This window comes from Martes martes, assembly GCF_963455335.1.
Source record: "Martes martes genome assembly, chromosome: 1".
Classification (NCBI taxonomy): Eukaryota; Metazoa; Chordata; class Mammalia; order Carnivora; family Mustelidae; genus Martes; species Martes martes.
In genome coordinates this window covers 131,537,436-131,555,145 of record NC_137888.1, presented here as the reverse complement: position 1 = coordinate 131,555,145, position 17,710 = coordinate 131,537,436, and the positions used below count along the sequence as shown (strand labels likewise).

General features: G+C 46.8%; 1 protein-coding gene across 1 annotated transcript in view; it reads left to right on the top strand.

The window, feature by feature from the left end:
- RFTN1 (raftlin, lipid raft linker 1) overlaps positions 1-17,710 on the top strand; it is a 196,258-nt gene that overhangs the window by 150,938 nt on the left and 27,610 nt on the right. The window contains exon 7 of the mRNA XM_080807866.1: positions 7,241-7,356. Coding sequence (XP_080663992.1) covers positions 7,241-7,356 — 116 coding nt within the window. The remainder of the gene's footprint in view (positions 1-7,240; positions 7,357-17,710) is intronic.

Here is a 17,710-nt window from a genome sequence, read left to right as displayed (position 1 = left end):
GGAGACGGGGGGAGAAGCTGGTATTAGGGTGCGCATCACAGGAGCCTGGGGGCCTGAAGAACTAGGTGTAGGCGGAATGGAGAGGAAGGGAGATGAGGCAGTTCCAGGTGCTCCCAGCGGCCACTTCCTTGGAACGCCGCCATCTCCGGGAATGTTTGGCCTGCTGATTACAGGCATGGCTCGTGTTTTAGACGAGTCACTTACTAATGTAGGGGGTGGAGCTCCCGTATGCCTTACATGCATTTTCCCTTGTAGCCATAGCGCATCTTCAAATGAACTTCTTATTGCTGTATCACACACATACAGAAAACTATGCGCACAATAAAGATAGAGCCCAGTAGATTTCCACAAGGCAAGGATATCCATGTAACCAGCACCAGATCAAGAAATAGATATACCAGCCCCCTAAAAGCCCCCCTCATAGACCCCTTATAGTCCCTATGTCCCGAGAGTGACCATAGTCCCACCTTGAAACGCCAGAGATGAGTTGTAAACTTTATAGGAATGGAACACGTGAATGAATGCCCTCCTTGTGTTTGGCTTCTTTGACTCATTGCATTTGTGACACTCATCCACATTTTTACATGTAATTGCAGATTATTTTTCTCCTCGCTGCTGTGTGCTATCTCTTGTGTCGGTATATACACCTGATCCATTTCCAAGTATATTTTTATTTTTATTTTTTGTCCCTTAGAGGAAGGCATGGCGTCTGTACAGTTCTTACCCCAAACGGAAGCCCTAAGGCCAGTCTCCCTGTGATCTCACTAAGACACCACCCGAAACACCAGGGCTGGAGTAGGGTGTAGTGGTCAGGTAACTCCGCAAGGCTAGGGACCAGGGCTGGGCATCACCACGCCCAGCTGCAGTCCCAGCGCCTGGCACAGCGTGGTAGCTCAGCGCATCTCTGTTCATGTTTGAAAGGGCGTAGGTTTCGGAATCAAACCAACCACAGTTTAGAGCTAGTCTGGTCCTTGCATTCCATTTGAACATGAACACATGAATGAACTCCTGCGACCTCTGTCCGCTCACCCGCTAAGAGGGAATGAGTAGCCTTGCAGATTGGGGGGAAAGATTCAAAGAGAAACTGTCAGCCGTTCCTGATCTCATGTCTCAGGACCAGCAAGCACTGAATCAGAGCGTCCCTTCCCCGTCTGGTTGGTTAAATCATTCTACACTTGCTGGCTCACCTTGCTATAACTGAAAAGGGGGGATACCTCCTCCAGATCCCTCACCACCTGAAAGTTGGAATGCAGCCTCGAAGGCAGGCCAAGAGCAGCCACGACGGCTCAGGAAATGGAAGGCAATAGGCCTGCTCGCTCTTTTCATAATGTCAGCCAATTAGGCATGGTATGGTTGTTGGTGAGCAGCACGGTACCATGCCCTGGGGTTGCATGACCAGTGATTCCATCTATGGTGGGGGTTACAGGTCCATGTGACAGCAGGCACAGTTACGGTTATGCAGTTGGCACGTGTCATTGCTGGCACCGAGGTTGGGTTGTGAGCAGCCTCTGACGTAGAATGGGGGCTCTCAGGGACCCAAGGAAATCTGTTAGGCTAGCTACCCAGTAGTCCAGTCTAGCTTGTTAATAGGAGAATGGTGACTTTTTATCTCATCCTGCAAAACCAGACTACATACCACTTGTCACCATGTGCACGTTAAGCCTAAAGTTTAGCTTGCTAGGTCCTAGAGGCTGCAGGGGAAGAGCGGTGGCCCCCCAGAATTCACCTCTTAGAATAATAAGGCTGATCTCCTTTTCCCACATCCTTCTTGTAAATCATAAGCTTGGAATGTTAAGGTGGCCTTTTGCCAAAAGACCAGCATCAAATATTTATACGATACCGGGGCAAATAGCTCTCTGTGCACAGTAGGGAAGCATCTTTACTTTAATAAAAAATGCAGTGATAATGGAGTGTTTTCCATAGATGTAGGGTGATTTAACCTTTTACGTTGGGAGCCTTCACTCTAAGCTAGACCTCTTCATACCCAGCTTGGTGCACATTATAGCAAGGCTGAGCCAGTAAAGGCAATGAGAGGTTGGGGAGTGGACGAGGGTGTCAAAACGAGGGGCTCTTTAAAAGCCCAGCTGTCTGCTCTCTGGGCTTCATTGACTTTTTTGCTGTTACAGATGATCAAATTTTGACAGCCATTCTGAACTTGCTTCATAGTTAAGCAAGTGAATCAGCACTCTGGATTCAGAATAGCAGAGCGGCGGACTGAGAGGCAGGAGAGCAGACAGTGGATGCGACGGCTAAATAAGGACCCGGTTCATTCCTATTTCACAGCCCATGTCTGGCCATACCTTTCCCCACTGGCCGCACAGTCGTCCTTCCAGGATTGTGAGCTGGGAGGCAGGAGCGGGAGCCAGGCCAGGGCTGGGGAAGGATGTCTGGCTGAGCGGCAGTGACTCCTTCCCCTTCTGGACCCCAGCTCTGCCATACGAGGCTCTTGGTAGGCTAAACATGCATCATCATGCTTCTGTCAGATCGTCAAGCACACAGTAGGCACATTTTAAGGGCTTACACGTTTTCCGTTGAGGAAGTTTGTATGTGAAGACTTTGGAAATTGGAGAGAGCATCTTTTGGTAGAAGCCTTGTGGGAGTTTGTGCTGTGTTGGTATAATCCTGAGGGAATCGTTGAGTCTATTCTAGTCTCAAGAATACCCAGGTCAGGGGAACCTGGGTGGCTCAGTGGGTTAAAGCCTCTGCTTTCGGCTCAGGTCATGATCCCAGGGTCCTGGGATCGAGTCCCGCATCGGGCTCTCTGCTCAGCAGGGAGCCTGCTTCCTCCTGCCTCTCTGTCTGCTTGTGATCTCTGTCTGTCAAATAAATAAATAAAATATTTAAAAAAAAAAAAAAAAAAGAATACCCAGGTCAGGACTTGGGAAAGCTTTATTCAAAGTGGTTCTATAGGGCGTTCCTACTGCGGCAGGAGCTCCAGCTGGATCTTAAAGGTGAGTTTGATGACGGTCCCTCTTGTCCTAAAGCCCCAAATACTTGTAATGTGGTTCAGCTGAAGAGCAGCCCTGTTCTTCGCTGGCTATCTCTGTAGAATGTCCGTTAGGAGGGCCTCGGGCAAACACTTGCGGAAAACTTTTTAGCAGAGCAGATGAGAGAGGCAAGCTTAGCACTTTTGCTAAAGCTCTTTGATAACAGTCTCTCAGTTAGGAAAACAAATAAGGAACTGGCCCATGGTATTGATTAACTTACATTGATCTTACTTGAAATGGAGTATTATCTTGTCAGGTTAGAACAGTATCTGGGTAAGGCTGCTGGGCTCCAGGAATTATTCTCACAGCTGTGGTTTGTTGAGCTGGTCAGGCCTCTCTATCATTCTGGAATAATCAAGAATACTGCCAAGCCAACCAGAAGTACACCCATCAGTCAGCTATTGCCACAATAATGCTGTGCAACAAACCACTCCAGAGTCCTTGACTTAGAACAGTAATGATTTATTCTGTCATATTTGTGGGTTGGCCTGAGCAATAACATGAGGCCGTTCTGCTGACCTCAGCGGGGCTCACTGTCAGGTCTGTGGGAGAGCTGATCTAAGCTGAGCTCCCCTGGGGGAGCTCTGTTCCATGCGTCTTCAAGTACTTGGAACCAATGGGCCAGCTGGGGCATGTCCTTTCCAAGTGGTGGCAGAGACAGAAGAGGTGAAACTCAACCACACAAGTGTTGGCCAAGCCCGGATGACATCATACCTGCTAATATCCCATTGGCCAGACAAATCACATGGCTAAGCCCCTCGTTGTCTGGTCTCCCCACCAGTCATCTTAGTCTTGACTTCCTTCTCTCATGGTTCCATTGTTCTTGTGGTCCTTGGCTGTCCTTCATTCACTGTGCATTTCTACTTCAGCTCTGTCCTCTACCTAGAACTCTCAAACCCTGAAGATCCATAAGGCTCCCTTGCTTAATTAAGTTCATACCTCTACTCAAAATAGGGAGACCTGCCCTGATCACCCTTCCAAAAATAGCCAACCACTGCCTCTGCCTTCCCCTTAGCCCACTTTATATTTTTATAGCATTTATCACCTGTGACATTATGTTACTATCTCCCTCCCCCACTGCAAAGTAAGCTCCATGAGGCAGAGACTTCATTTGTCTTGCTGCCTGCAGGATCCTCAGTGAGGACAGGAGTATCTTGCGTGAAATTGACACTCGGTAGGCATTGGAATGAATGAACCAGTAGCTAGAAAGATTTTCAGTATAAGCTTGAATGTTTCCAGTGAACACAGTGCTCACTCTTTTGAGGTTTTCTCTTCCATTTTTTAGAATACTGTAAGGAAGGTTCTATTTATATTGTACTAAAATTTTCTCCCCATAGTTCCTAAAACCTTTTTTTTTTAAAGATTTTATTTATTTATTTGACAGAGAGAGAGAGATCACAAGTAGGCAGAGAGGCAGGCAGAGAGAGAAGGGGAAGCAGGCTCCCCACCAAGCAGAGAGTTGGATGTGGGGCTCGATCCCAGGACCCTGAGATCATGACCCGAGCTGAAAGCAGAGGCTTAACCCACAGAGCCAGCCAGGCGCCCCTAAACCTTTTTGATTCTAGTTCTGCCTTCCAGAACCATGTAGAGGAGAGAAAAAGAAAATTATTTTTCATCTGTATCTTGTATTATGCTTGTGTTAACTCTTGCATTAACCTTGTAGAAAATGCAAATTGTACTTAAATCCACCATTCATACCTACTACTAGATTTCATGTATTTCTTTAAAGTTTGTTTGACCCCTTTTAACAAAATTCACATACAGCTCATACTGTAATCTTGTATTCTGTTTCTTTCTTTTTTTTTCTTTTCTTTATAACATTGCCTCTGAGGAATTTTTCAGAATCATTAAATTCCCATGATTTTTTTGTGACCACATGGTATTTAATCATATGGAAGTCTCCTAACTTACTTAACTACTTTTCTGTGGTTGAATATTTGGATCGTTGAGTGTTTAGATTTTTTTTTTTTAAGATTTTTATTTATTTGACAGACAGAGATCACAAGTAGGCAGAGAGGCAGGCAGAGAGAGAGGAAGGGAAGCAGGCTTCCCGCTGAGCAGAGAGCCCGATGTGGGGCTCGATCCCAGGACCCCGGGATCATGACCTGAGCTGAAGGCAGAGGCTTTAACCCACTGAGCCACTCAGGTGCCCCTGTTTAGATTATTTTTTAGATTTTCAAAAAATTTACTTATTTGAGAGAGCGTGCATGAATGTGAGGGGCAGAGAGAGGGGGAGAGAGAATCTCAAGTAGATTCCCTGCTGAGTGCAGAGCCTAACACAGGCTCCATCTCAGGACCCCGAGATCATGACTTAAGCCAAAACCAAGAGTCAGACACTTAACCAACTGAGCCACCCAGGAGCCTCTAGATTATGTTTTCAAGGAATTTTATAAGTAATGCTTGTAGTTAAATATTTGATGGCTTTAGTGATTATTACCTTAGAATAGACTGAAAGAGGTAGGATTTTTGGGTCAAAGAGGATGGACTTTTTTGTTTCAGTCTCTTGAGACATTGTGAAATTGCTCTCCAGAAAGATCATGCAGTTAAAAATTCCCTTAAGCGCCGTGAACTTTTTATACACATATAAAAAATGTTAAGCTTAGCCATTTATTTATTTATGTTTGTTATTGCAAATAATTTTCTCACTTAATGGCCTTTGGATTTTGTTTATAAGGTCTGTTGGAAGAAGAGGCTAAATATTTTTTAAGTATTTACATCTGCCGGTCTTGTTTTTTTATGGCTTCAGGAAAATGCTGGCAGTTCCTGAACTCCAGTTTGATTCAAAGGACTTTCTGAATTTACCTCTCTTTCTGATAAAAAAAAAAAAATCTTACTATTATGTGCATTATCCTTTTGAAATAAAAATAGTATATCATTAAACATATTGCTATGTGTATCACCATTGCAAAATACCACAGACTGGATGGTTTAAACTAGTTCATAGTTTATTTCCTCATAGTTCAGGAGTCTGGGTGTCCATGGTTAAGGGGCTGGCAAATTTGGTTTCTGGTTGAGGCCTCCCTTCTTAGCGTGTACACAGCCACCCTTCTTCTAGATCCCTGTCTGGTCTTCCCTCCGTGCAGGGAGAGGGGAATGGGAGGGGGGGATGCCCTGGTGTCTTCCTCTTCTGGTAAGGACATCAGTCTTAATCAGACTATGCTCCACCCTTATGACCTCATTTAACCTTAATTGACTCCCTAGAGGCCCTATCTCCAGATAGAGTCACTTGGGAATTTAGTGCTTCAAAATATGAATTTGGGGTGTGGGGGAGGACACAATTCAGTACATAGCGGTGTGGCTGATTTGTAGCATGGAATCTCGGGACCAGGAGTGATTCTGTATCCTCAATCCCATATCACAGATGAGAGACCAAGCCTCTGAAAGGGGTCACATCCCTTTTCATGACAGATAATAGATCCAAACCACCTGCTTCTCTGGCCAGTCTTCTTTCCCGCAATCTCTTATCTAAGTGAATTTAGGGGATTTAGGAGCCATTAAAAGGGGGAGGGGGCAGAAAATACCACTGTAATGATTTCTACTGTGGTGGGGACCCTGTTGTAATTTTCTTTATATGCCCCTTGCCTAAGACTATGAATCCTTCTTGAATCCTGTTGTATGTATACTGTAAGTTTGTTGAATTGTGTGGAACTCGGGACCTGGTAGACTGACTAAAGCAATGCCCGAGGAAACATTTTCAGTGGTAAATTGTTTGGGAAAATTCCCCTTTCCCGCAGATTCTGCCTTGACAAGAGCTAGCTGAAGAGCTGTCCATACAGCTGCCCACATCATGAGAACTTCCAAGAATCTGTGCATCCAGAATGAATCTGACAAGCTCAGATCTGGTGTGTTATATCTGTCCCCCTTAAAAAAAAAATCTCTTTTACCTAAATATAGTTTTCTTCTAAAAACTGTCTCTAAATGACTGTGTTTTACCCTGAATAAGTTCTCCCTGGTGCATCCTGACGTTGGAGCGTGAAAAAGAAGGTAAACGCATGAAATCAAATGGTGATTGCTAACAATGAAATTTGGGCTCATAAAATCAAGGATGTTATTCAGAACTGCGAGGTAAATTAGTCTCATTCACTCTGATGGGGCTAGACTCTATGGTTGTATGTGCCTTCTTTAATTAACATGCTGAAAAGATGTTCTGATTGGGATTATTAATGAATGCAGTGAAAATTTTTGCTGCTTGTAAGGCTTCTGCCACAGACGGTTTACAGAACCCACCCCCCCGCCTTTTTCTTTTTCCACAGATTCCTTCCACGGCCTGACAGATGGAGTATTCATTTTTGAAGCTGTTGCCACAGAAGATAGCAAAACCATGCAGGGCTATGATGCTATTGTTGTCGAACAATGGACAGTCCTGGAAGTAAGTGTGGGATGGGCAGTGGAGTTTCTTTTGTTTGGACAGTGATTGTATTATCCACTTGCTGGATCTGCCCGTGTCTGCAGTAGCTTTCCTCTGAAAGGCGGTTTGACCTGGGTAGACCCTTCAAGGCCCCATTCATCCTTTCGTGCACTTTATTTGGGGGCATGGGCCCCGCTTTCCCTTTCTGTAGGAAAAACACTGTGTGTGTGCTGGATCATTGGGTGGAAGGAGAGTCTTCTTGCATTCATTTGCATATAACTGAAAACTCCAAGTGACATAAATGAGGCCAGCACAGAGTCTGTGGCTACCGTAATAAGAGTGACATTATTATTGGATTTAGACCCTCTGGCTTCCTTTGCCAAGTATCCTTGGAAGAAATTTGGGCACACACACTCACGTAACCTTTGCGATAATCCTAGGAGGCAAGTACATGACTGCCCCCATTTGACAGATCATGAAACTGAGGCACAGAGGGGTTAGGTCCCTGGCCCAAGGCTACACAGTAAATGCTGAAAGATGTCTTTTGAGCGGTGTTGACCCATGAAGCGATGAAGCTGCTGTGGACAGAGGAATTCCTCAAGCCACATTCCCCTGGGACGCTGGAAAAGGTGATTTATTTCTGAGATTCGCCGGTATATACGTTGATGGTATTTCTCCAACCATAGAAGGTTAGGCTTTTCAGACTAGTCTCTTACCCACCCAGCATGCTGGATGTAAAGGGAGAAGCCCTCTGAACCTGCAGGACTGATTTCTGAACTGATATCTTACTAGGGCCCTGGAAGAACACAGGGTTGGCATCACCCTGAGGAGCCTTCTCAAACTGGGCTCTCTGTGCCAAAGTAGGACAGATGTGGGTGCAGCTCTCTGTGAGGAGTATGGGGGTGCTGGGTCCACCAGCCGCCAGCTGGTGCTTACCACGCCCTTGTGCCCTCTGGAACTGCCACCTGACGGCAGGTGACTCCCTCACCTGGTTGCTGGACAGCAGCAGGTGCCCAAGGGCACCGTGACCTGTTCTCGAAGCCGGAGCAGTTCTGAGAAGACGCGAGACGGGCCACGGAGCTGCTGGGGGCATGCCCGTGTCCGACCCGTGATGTTCAGTCACTGCCTGCAAGTCTGAAAGCCGCAGAGGACCAAGGAAAACTGTAGTGATCAATCAGAAACGGAATTCCTAAAACACAGCATCCAGGCCCAGTTAGGTTAGGGGTCAGGAGTCTTTAAGGAAAGTAAGGATTCAGGGGATGACCTGTTTGCTCTCAGGCTCTGCTACTTCTTCCTGCCCAGCTTTGGTCTCAGTGGGTCTCCACGCCCTTAACTGAAAACGGGAAGCAAAGGAGGTGAGGCTCCGACTAGCATGGAGAGTCCAGCAAGGGCAGGTCACATCCCTCTTGGAGCCCTGAGCTCCCTGCGTTTAAGATGGGGCCATACTGTTCATGAAGCCCACCGCATGGGGTTGGATGAAATATGACATCATAGGAGTAGTAACTGAGGACCTTAAGGACCTCATTAAACCAGCCCCTGTGCTTCAACACTCCGTAACTCTGTTTGCTCTGAAACACTCGGCCGGAACAGCAAGCGACGCATGGCCACACCGGAAACAGGTGCTTGTGGGCAAGTGATCGGCAGGCCACGGGCAGGGTGTAACATCTCTTGCCATCTGCACATTCAGATGACTGTCACGGGAGGACAGTGTGCTTTTCTCAAGAAAGGTGACTTGATGGCAATGATCCAGAACCTCACCGTGTGGTCCCAGGACAAGCAGCATCATTGTCACCTGGGAAGTTGAGTAAATGCGGAGTCTTGCAGCTGTCTGTGGTTGTGTGCTGTATGACAAAGGTGGTGTTGGGAGAACACACCGATGGCCTGTCTCTTTTCACCCCTCAAAACGGTGCCCTTGCTGGGTAACCAGAATGCGTGCATCCTCTATCTAAAATGTCTGTGGGAGGAAGATAAACTTACAGACTATAATAAGAACACAATTGTCTTTTTAATTCAGAGTTCAGTTTCATGGATTAAGAGCCTCGATCAGGAAAGATTAAGATGTATTCAGAAAGTTTTCCTGGCTATGCAGATTGGTTTCCGTTAGGTTTATTTGTTAATTTTATTTCTTTCTCGGATGTTTGAGCTTTCTTTCTCATGACCTCTTATTTTTGTGCATTAATCTAGTTGGTGATATTAGTTTTGGGTCCTGTCGTTGTGGTCCTTTGTCCCTTTTTCCCCCGCCCCCGTCTGCAAAGTCAGTTCTGTGTCACTTCCCAACTTCATACTCAGTGACAGATTCAGCCACATGGTAGCTCGAAGCTGGCCACAGTGGAAGTACTGCACCATGAAAATTGGCAAAGCCCAGAAATCAGGGGTGGTTATTGTTGTTTTTTTATTTTATTTTTTTTTCCCCACGGAAACCCAGTTGTAAGCATTTAGCAGCACATCACTGGCTGGGCCTTTATTCCATCACACGTCAACATGATAGACAGGTGTGGCTGGCTTCCAGGTCGGCAGAAACACATTTTCTTAATTTTCCTGATGGTGACAGGCGGATTAATGGTTTTGATGTAGGTGTTCGCCAGTTTTCCCTGCACAAGTCTTCAGACTCGCTCTTTTCTCTCGTGCCTTTGGAGCATTCCCGGACTTCCCACAATGGAAACAGAGCCTTGTCCATTTTAGCAGCATCAGTCTCTGATTGCCACCTCTTGAGGACCAAAGGAGGGGAGATCTGGACAGGCTGTACCCCTCGGCATATGGGTTCCTCTCCCTCTTCGAAGCTGGTATGGACAGACTGAGGGTTAGCTCATAGGTCACCTCCTCTAGGAAGCCTTTCAGACTCCTTCAGAGTTAAAGACTCGTCCTCTGTATTTCCATGATTCTCTGTGCATAAGCCTATCAGCTCCTATTACGATGACTGTGATTTCTTTATCCACATTCCTTCCTTCACTTTGAGTTTCTTGGCCTGGGGTTGTTCGTATTTGTTCTCTAAGGCTTCCAGTAAATGCTTCCTGAATTGGGTGGAAGCCTTTTGGTTCAGCATGAGGTACACATATACTTCTCAGAATTGGGCTTCAATCACTTAAGAGCTTTCAAGCACACAGATATCCAGTTCTCGCCCACTGAGTTTCCTTTTCAAGCCCACTTTGAGAATCCCGCCTTAGCAGAACCACCTGTATACAAGTGTGTCCTGGCACGGCCCAGCCGTGTCCAGGCCAGAGCACACTGGCCCGCGGCTCAGCTCTTTGAAGAGGCTCGGTCAGACCATCCACTAGTCCCCGCACAGACGGCCCCACTTCTGCATGCCCCTCCACTTTTGGGGGTGTTTGTCCAGCAAACCCACCTTCCACCCTTGAGACCCAACAGCTTCCTCTTTTCTCCACCCTTTGGCCTCTGGGAAAGGTCTTTCCTGTTCAAGCCCTGGGCAGGTCCCTCTTGGCTTGTGGCTGACCCAGCCTTTCTGGCAACCTCTGTCCTCCCAGGCCAGCCCATAAACTCCTGGGCTCTAACCACAAAACATTTCTGACCAGCTTTTTCTCTTTTTTCACAGTTGGGACTGGCCTGTTGCTTTTCAGTCTCTTTACTCCCACGCATATTCGCAGCCTCAACCATGTGGACAGATGGGCCATTCTCATTCAGCCAAGCCACAGCTGCCTGACTTCCCAGTCCACACACGAGCACACATTCGCACACACACGCATGCACGCTTTCACGAGAAAGCCCACCTAGCTCTTCACAGCTCCGCAGACACTGCAGTATGTTGGAAAGAGAATGTAGATCTCAGAGGCTGGGCCCGGGAATGCATCCTGGCTCTCTCATTGCCAGCCAAGTGACAGAGTGTATGAAAAGTCAGTCACCCCCCCTCTTCATTTTTTCCCTCTTTCTGTTGTTAAGTGAGGATGCTGCTAACCTCTCAACGTTGAGAATGAAAAAGTAATAATATATTAAAAAGTTGTGAGTGTACTACTTGGCATTTGGTAAGTAAATAGCACTTTCTTTTTTTTTAATTTTATTTATTTATTTGACAGACAGAGATTGCAAGTAGGCAGAGAGGCAGGCAGAGGGAGAGGGGAGGAAGCAGGCTCCCCGCTGTGATGCGGGGCTCGATCCCAGGATGCTGGGATCATGACCTGAGCTGAAGGCAGAGGCTTTAACCCACTGAGCTACCCAGGCGCCCCAGCACTTTCTTTGATTGGTCACCTGGTGTCATCAACTAGAAAGATCCTCCCCCTGTTGCCTTGACCTTCTAAAAGCACAGCAGAGGTGGGCTAGGGGAGGTGTGGAGCCAAACGCATTGTGTTTTTCTCAATTGGAAACCTGTGGCCTAAATTAAAGGCAGTTGTGAGTAGTATGGAAGCCCATTCAAAGAACACTTGTAATGGTTATTTTGTTTACCTTATTTGAGCTTACAGTCTAGAGGGTGAGCTGAAAGGTCCTTCTTTGAAAGGAAAGGGAAATGCAGATGAGTAGGTCAAGAGTAAGAGCTGGAAGGAGAGATGCAGGGACCCTCTTCTTCCTTCTGAGGCTGCATACCCTCAGCCTGACAGCCCACCACTGCTGTGGACACCGTCAGGTGCCCCTGAGGCCATCTTCATCCCTCTCCCTGGAACGCCTTCTAGTTCATCTGTGCTCCCTGTGAAATTTGCTGCCCGAACTGACCACAAGGTAACAGGGAAAGCACTTTTAGCTGATGCAGTTGGTATGGTGGTTGGAGAGTTAATTGAAAAAGTCAATTAAAAAAAAACAAAGAAAATCACATTCATATTTCGCACATTTTATTTTAATGTAAAATACATAACTACGCATACATTTGCCAATCTTTTAGAGTTTGAGGTCCGCTGATTAGAATTCATCTTTCTTGTGTAAACCACACCCAAAGTGTTGCTGTCACCGGTGTCCTGGGTCAGTTTCATGAAAGTCTAGGAAAGGGATCACACTGCAGAATCCTTGTTTCTCTGATTTTTTTTTTCTTAGTCTTTTCCAGCCCGCACCACTTTTAATTCAGCCACAGTTGTTATTTTTAAGCAACTGCACTTTGTCACATCTCTTCAAGGTATTCGACTTAGCTTGCCTAGAAACAACTTCTTTCACCCTCATCGTCCATTTAAGTAATTTAAATGAAGACACGTAATTATGATAATGGGTCTCACTGACCTGCAGAGGTCTGGTGATACATGGGACTCAGACTGGTGTGGTCAGTTGCTGGGCTCGGGGCAGGGGGCGTGAGCAGCCTGGAGAGCAGCCTACCGCCCGTGAGCAAGTGGTCCCCCGGCAGCTGGACCTGGGCTTCCACTAGTCCAGTGGGTGGAGGGAGCGGCTGTGGGGGCAGCCATGACAGGTTTCGTCATGTCAGGTCGCATGGACTCAGCTCTCCCCATCCACTCCCTATGTAGTTAGTCTGCTGTTGAACTGACTCCCAGTTCATCTCATCCTATTCTGCCCATTTTTCCAGCCTGTGGAGACATTTTTGATCATGGTTATATCACTGTGCATTTGGGGAGAATCATCTCAGCTTTGGCTTCTCTGAAGGTTTCGTATGTACGATGGCTCCTTTTCAGGCCAATGTCAAACATGCTAGGTAGAGGACATGGTCCTTAGGCATGTTGGGAGCATCTCTCCTCTAGCCTCTAACACGATGCCAACCCCTTGGCAGAGGTTTCAGATGGTCCTATTGTTCCCCCTAACCTGTCACCATCACCCCTGAAAGAATCACAGGTGGCTCGGGGAGATGCATTTCCATAACTGACATCCACTCTGGGGAATGGCCCCAACCCTGTCCCCCCACACACAGGTCCCACTTGTTCTCCACAAATGTCTATATTCTGTAGGCTGCTGGGGACCCAACTTTTGTTTCTAGGGGCTCGCAACCATCTCTTGAACAGTCCACACAGGATTTGCCAGGGAGTAACATCAATTTCTAGGGTATCTAGAGTCCACCACCTTCTGCTATGACAAGGGAGCCAATATTTATTCTTATTAAACCATCTGGCATTCTTTTCATTGCCACAGTTTCTCTAGGATAATTGTTTGGTTCTGAGATCATAGCCTTGAGTGCCAAAGACAGCAGTTCTCGGTCTTTTTCCTGTGATTCAGAAGATTTTCCTGTGAATGATCACTGCCATGAATGACCAGGACTGAAGACATAACCATCCCCACTCCCCCCACTTTCCATCTGCAATCCCCCCTCCCCAACCCCTGCCCACCATCCGGAACATTACTCCACCCTTTTCCAACCCAGAGCAAATCACAGCACAGAGGAGGCCTGTGAGGTGCTCAGGACAACCTTGAGTCTGTTTTAGCAGCTCTGGGCACTTTCACTTTGATCTGATTCCTTGTGTCCCACCTCAGTTTTGATAGGCACACATCAGTGTGCTATTATGACTGAACACCTTTTCCTTAAACGTCATGCAATTACGCTTGGTGAATTTTAAGTTCCTCATTCAAAAATTTGAGGTTTGCTTTGGAGAGCAGGTTGCTAACCTCTATTAAAAATGTCAAATGCCCACTCCTACCCATGACTCAGCAAGCCCGTGCTTCACATCCCCCTCTTCTAGAGAAATGCGCAACTTTGTTAATAAGAAGTCATGCACAAGGACATTATCTCAGCATGATTAGAGTGACAGAAAAAAGGAAGCAATGTGCATGTCCATCAGTCGGCGAATGATTAAATGAAGGATGATACATCCTTAGTATGGATGCAGTCATTCCGTATAAACTGACAGGGAAGGGACGCCAAGAAATGTTAAGTGAAAAGACAAGATGCAGAATGAGGCTGTGATGGTTCATTTTATGTGTCACCCTGACTAGGCTGTGGTGCCTGGTTGTTTGATCAAGCACCAGTTTGATGTTGCACCGGAGGGAGTTTTTAGATAGGATTATGTAAATTCATATGAACAGACGTTGAGTAAAGCCCATTGCTTATCCTTCATGATGGGGGTGGGCCTCATCTAATCAGTTGAGGGCCTGCCCCCCCCCCCCCCCACAGACTTTGGACTTGCTAACCTCCACAAATTTGAGAATTCCTCAAAAAAATTCAGTCTCTCCCTCCCCCGCCTCTAATATGCATACAGGTCTTCCCCACTATCAGAAACCAGAGCACTCCTATGAAACCTCATAAGCCTGATGTCAAGCAAAAAAGCAATTACCATTCATTTCTGTGGAAAATTTTTGAGCATTCCCAGACCCACAAAATAACCTCTTTCAGGCTTCTCTGATACTTGAGGTCACAGGTGCTTACAGACACAGGTCGGAGCTCAGGCGGCTTAATGCAGAAGAGCCGTGTGGTTCTTTGGGAAGGAGCTTGGTGGGGCTGTCCCTGTGCAGAACTCCAGCTGCCCCTGCACGAGCTTGCTGCCTACCAGCCACTGGAGGCTAGTTTCAACTTTGGCCTTTTTTCACAAAAGCAAAAATCCCCATCAGATTTTTTTTTCAGTTAGCAAAAACAGGTACTAATGTAGGTCTTCTGTAAAAGCGAGGAGGTGAAATGTGAACTTTTCAAAAGCAGGGGTGGGGAGCACCTGTATCAGTTTATCTCTCTGTCTTTGTCTGTCTCTCTCTCTCATAAGTCCTCCTGGTTCTGTTCCTCAGGACAAGCCTGACTAACAGACTAACACAGATTCAGACAGTGCAATGCCCTTCATGGGGAATATACTTCCCAGAACCGTAGGATCCATTTGCTGTGGGCATCTGTAAATGCAGGAAGGAAGCTTGGAAGGGCACCTGTCAACCCCATAGGAGTGCTTCTGTGGGACTTGGAATGGAGGAGTTGGAGGCAGCTTTATCTATTAACGTTTTCATTTTTCTATAGAGAACTCTTCATTTTACTCGGGTAATTAAAAGTTACATTTTAAAAGATAACTGGTGATGTCTCACCACCTCCTTTCTTCTCTTTGGCTTTAGATATATTTGTTTTCTCCTTGTAGATAAGGAAGTAAAATGAGGGTTGAATAATTCCACTTTCTCTTATCGTCAACACTTTGTACAACGTCTTGCCTGGAACAGAGCTTTGAAAGGTGTGTGTCTATGTCTACGTGTATGCAGTCACATCTGCCCAGTCTCGTTCTGGGCTTAACCTTTGTCCTTTATTGGGTTTGCCTCACTTTGGTCCCCACCCCTGGAGGGTCAGGTAGCTCCTTTCTGTCCTCGTAAATCCATTTTCATCACTCTGCACAGGCTCTTGGTTTCCTTAGGTGCCTAGAACTTTTATCCTAGAGTGACCCTGTGACCTAGAGTCAGCTTCCCCTCAGGTGTTTCTCACCACGGGGCCATATTGAATTTTCCTGAGCTTCTGACATCCCTTTTCTTCTTGTTCCCGGAAAGGGTCTCTGATGTTCTTGGCTATTAGGAACTTGGCAGAGAACAGCTTAGTTTGTGGGGTCTGTGTTCCCCCACGTAAGACACTCCTCCTTCCAAAATGATGGAGATCATGTTTAAAACCAGTGATCCCTAAAAGCCATAATCAGGTCATGGAGTCCTGACTTCTGATCTGAGTCTTGGGCCCTTTGCTGGGTGAGTGGAGCCCTGGATGGCTGTCTGTCCTTCTTTTTCAGGCAAAATTTTCCCTCTGCCTCTTTCTAGGCAACAGTGGCTTAACTTGAGGGTCCTGAAATGCCATGTGGTTTGTGGCAGCAACAGCAAGATATTCACAATGGGCTTTGGAATGAGAACCAGCCCTCCAGCTTCCCCATGGGATGGCTGGCACTTGGTGGAAGATTATGTAAGAGAAAAAAAATTGGGGTGCCTGGGTGGCTCAGTTGGCTAAGCGGTTGCCTTCTGCTCAGGTCCTGATCTCAGGGTCTTGGGATTAAGTCCCACATCGGACTCCCTGCTCAGTGGGAAGTCAGTTTCTCCCTCTCCCTCTGCTTCTACCCCTGCTTGTGCTCGCTCGTTCATGTGCTTTCTCTCAAATAAATAAAATCTTTTTTTAAAAAAATTGACACGAAGAGGTTTAGTGTATACAAAACAGAGAACTCCCAGGAAATTAGGAAACCCCAGAGGGTCAGGGAGAGGGATCTGCTCTTTGCTACCTGGAACAAGAACGCAAAGGGGTGTTTGCTCAGGATCCTACCCTCAAGGAGCATATAGGTGGGCAGAAGACTTCCTTCAGAGTAGCAAGGCCCTCAGTGCTGGATGGTACCCTGCTGACCAGAGCGCCCTGGGAAAGTAGAGACCAACCAAGGTCTGCTGGACTCAGTAGACTCCATCGGGGTGCAGTGAGCCAGGGGAGTTGGGAGGGGGGCTTTCTGCCGGTGGGAAGTGGCAAGAGCAGAGGCAGACCAGAAGGGAAAGCATACCTGTTCATTTTTTTTTTTTCCAAATTAGAACATTAGTGGTTAATGTCAGTGTTTTTCTAGATCCTCGGATCCCTTTTTATCAATGTGCTTTCACTTCCAGCAGCTGACGCTTATGTGCCTTTGCTGACTCATGCGCCAGGGCTGCTGGAGTCTGCTTTGTGCTCAGGCAAGGCGAGCTAGAAGTGCCTGGGTGCTTGGATGCTCCTGGGGTAATTCTTGTCTGTGACTTAGGGGAGGGAGCTCCCTTGTCTCAGGTTGGACACCTCTGAGTTTAGCTGACCCCCTAGACCTGACCCCCCAAAGCTACTACCATTCAGGGGATGTTGCATAAACCCGTGTCCTTGCTTGGCTTCAGCCTTCTGTCCGCCTCCCCCCCACCCCCTCAGTGCCTTATAATAAGCTACTTACATGTAAATCCTCCTCTCAGGGTCTGTTTCTGGGGAAACTGGCCCAAGATAGAATATGTCTGTTAAAAAAATTCCATGTGATAGTGTGAATTATGTTGCAAATTGAGATAAAAAATTATTGTGGGTTTTATAATAATTTTAAACACAACTCTTAACAATCCCAAAGTGTATATATTAAAAAAGTGAATCTTCCTACCCCCTCTGGCCCTCCATTCCCTAGTTGCCCTCTGGGAGCTCCTCCCGGAGACAGGCAGAGATGGGTGACCCACACAGACATACGTGCGAGGTAGGTGGGACGTTGCTCTCCAAATGTACCAGCTTCTAAGCCCTGGGACCTGTAAACATTACCTTCTTTGGAAAGAGGATTTTTGCAGCTATGATTGAGATGGGGCGATTAGCCTGGGTTATGCGGACGGGTCCTAAACACAGTCACACACAACCTTCTAAGAGGGAAGCAGAGGGATATTTTCCACACACAGAGAAGATGTGAAGGCAGAGTAGGGAGAGATTTGCAAACGCTGCTTGGGAAGAGGTTCTTCAGAAAACTCTGTGGGCCAGGCAAGAACCTGGCTTTGCAGTGGGCTGAAGGGGGTCATGGTGGGGATCTCATCAGATAGCCGTGAGTCCAGACAATTGGCCCTGAAGTGGCATGTTGTTGGGAGAGATAGACTGGAA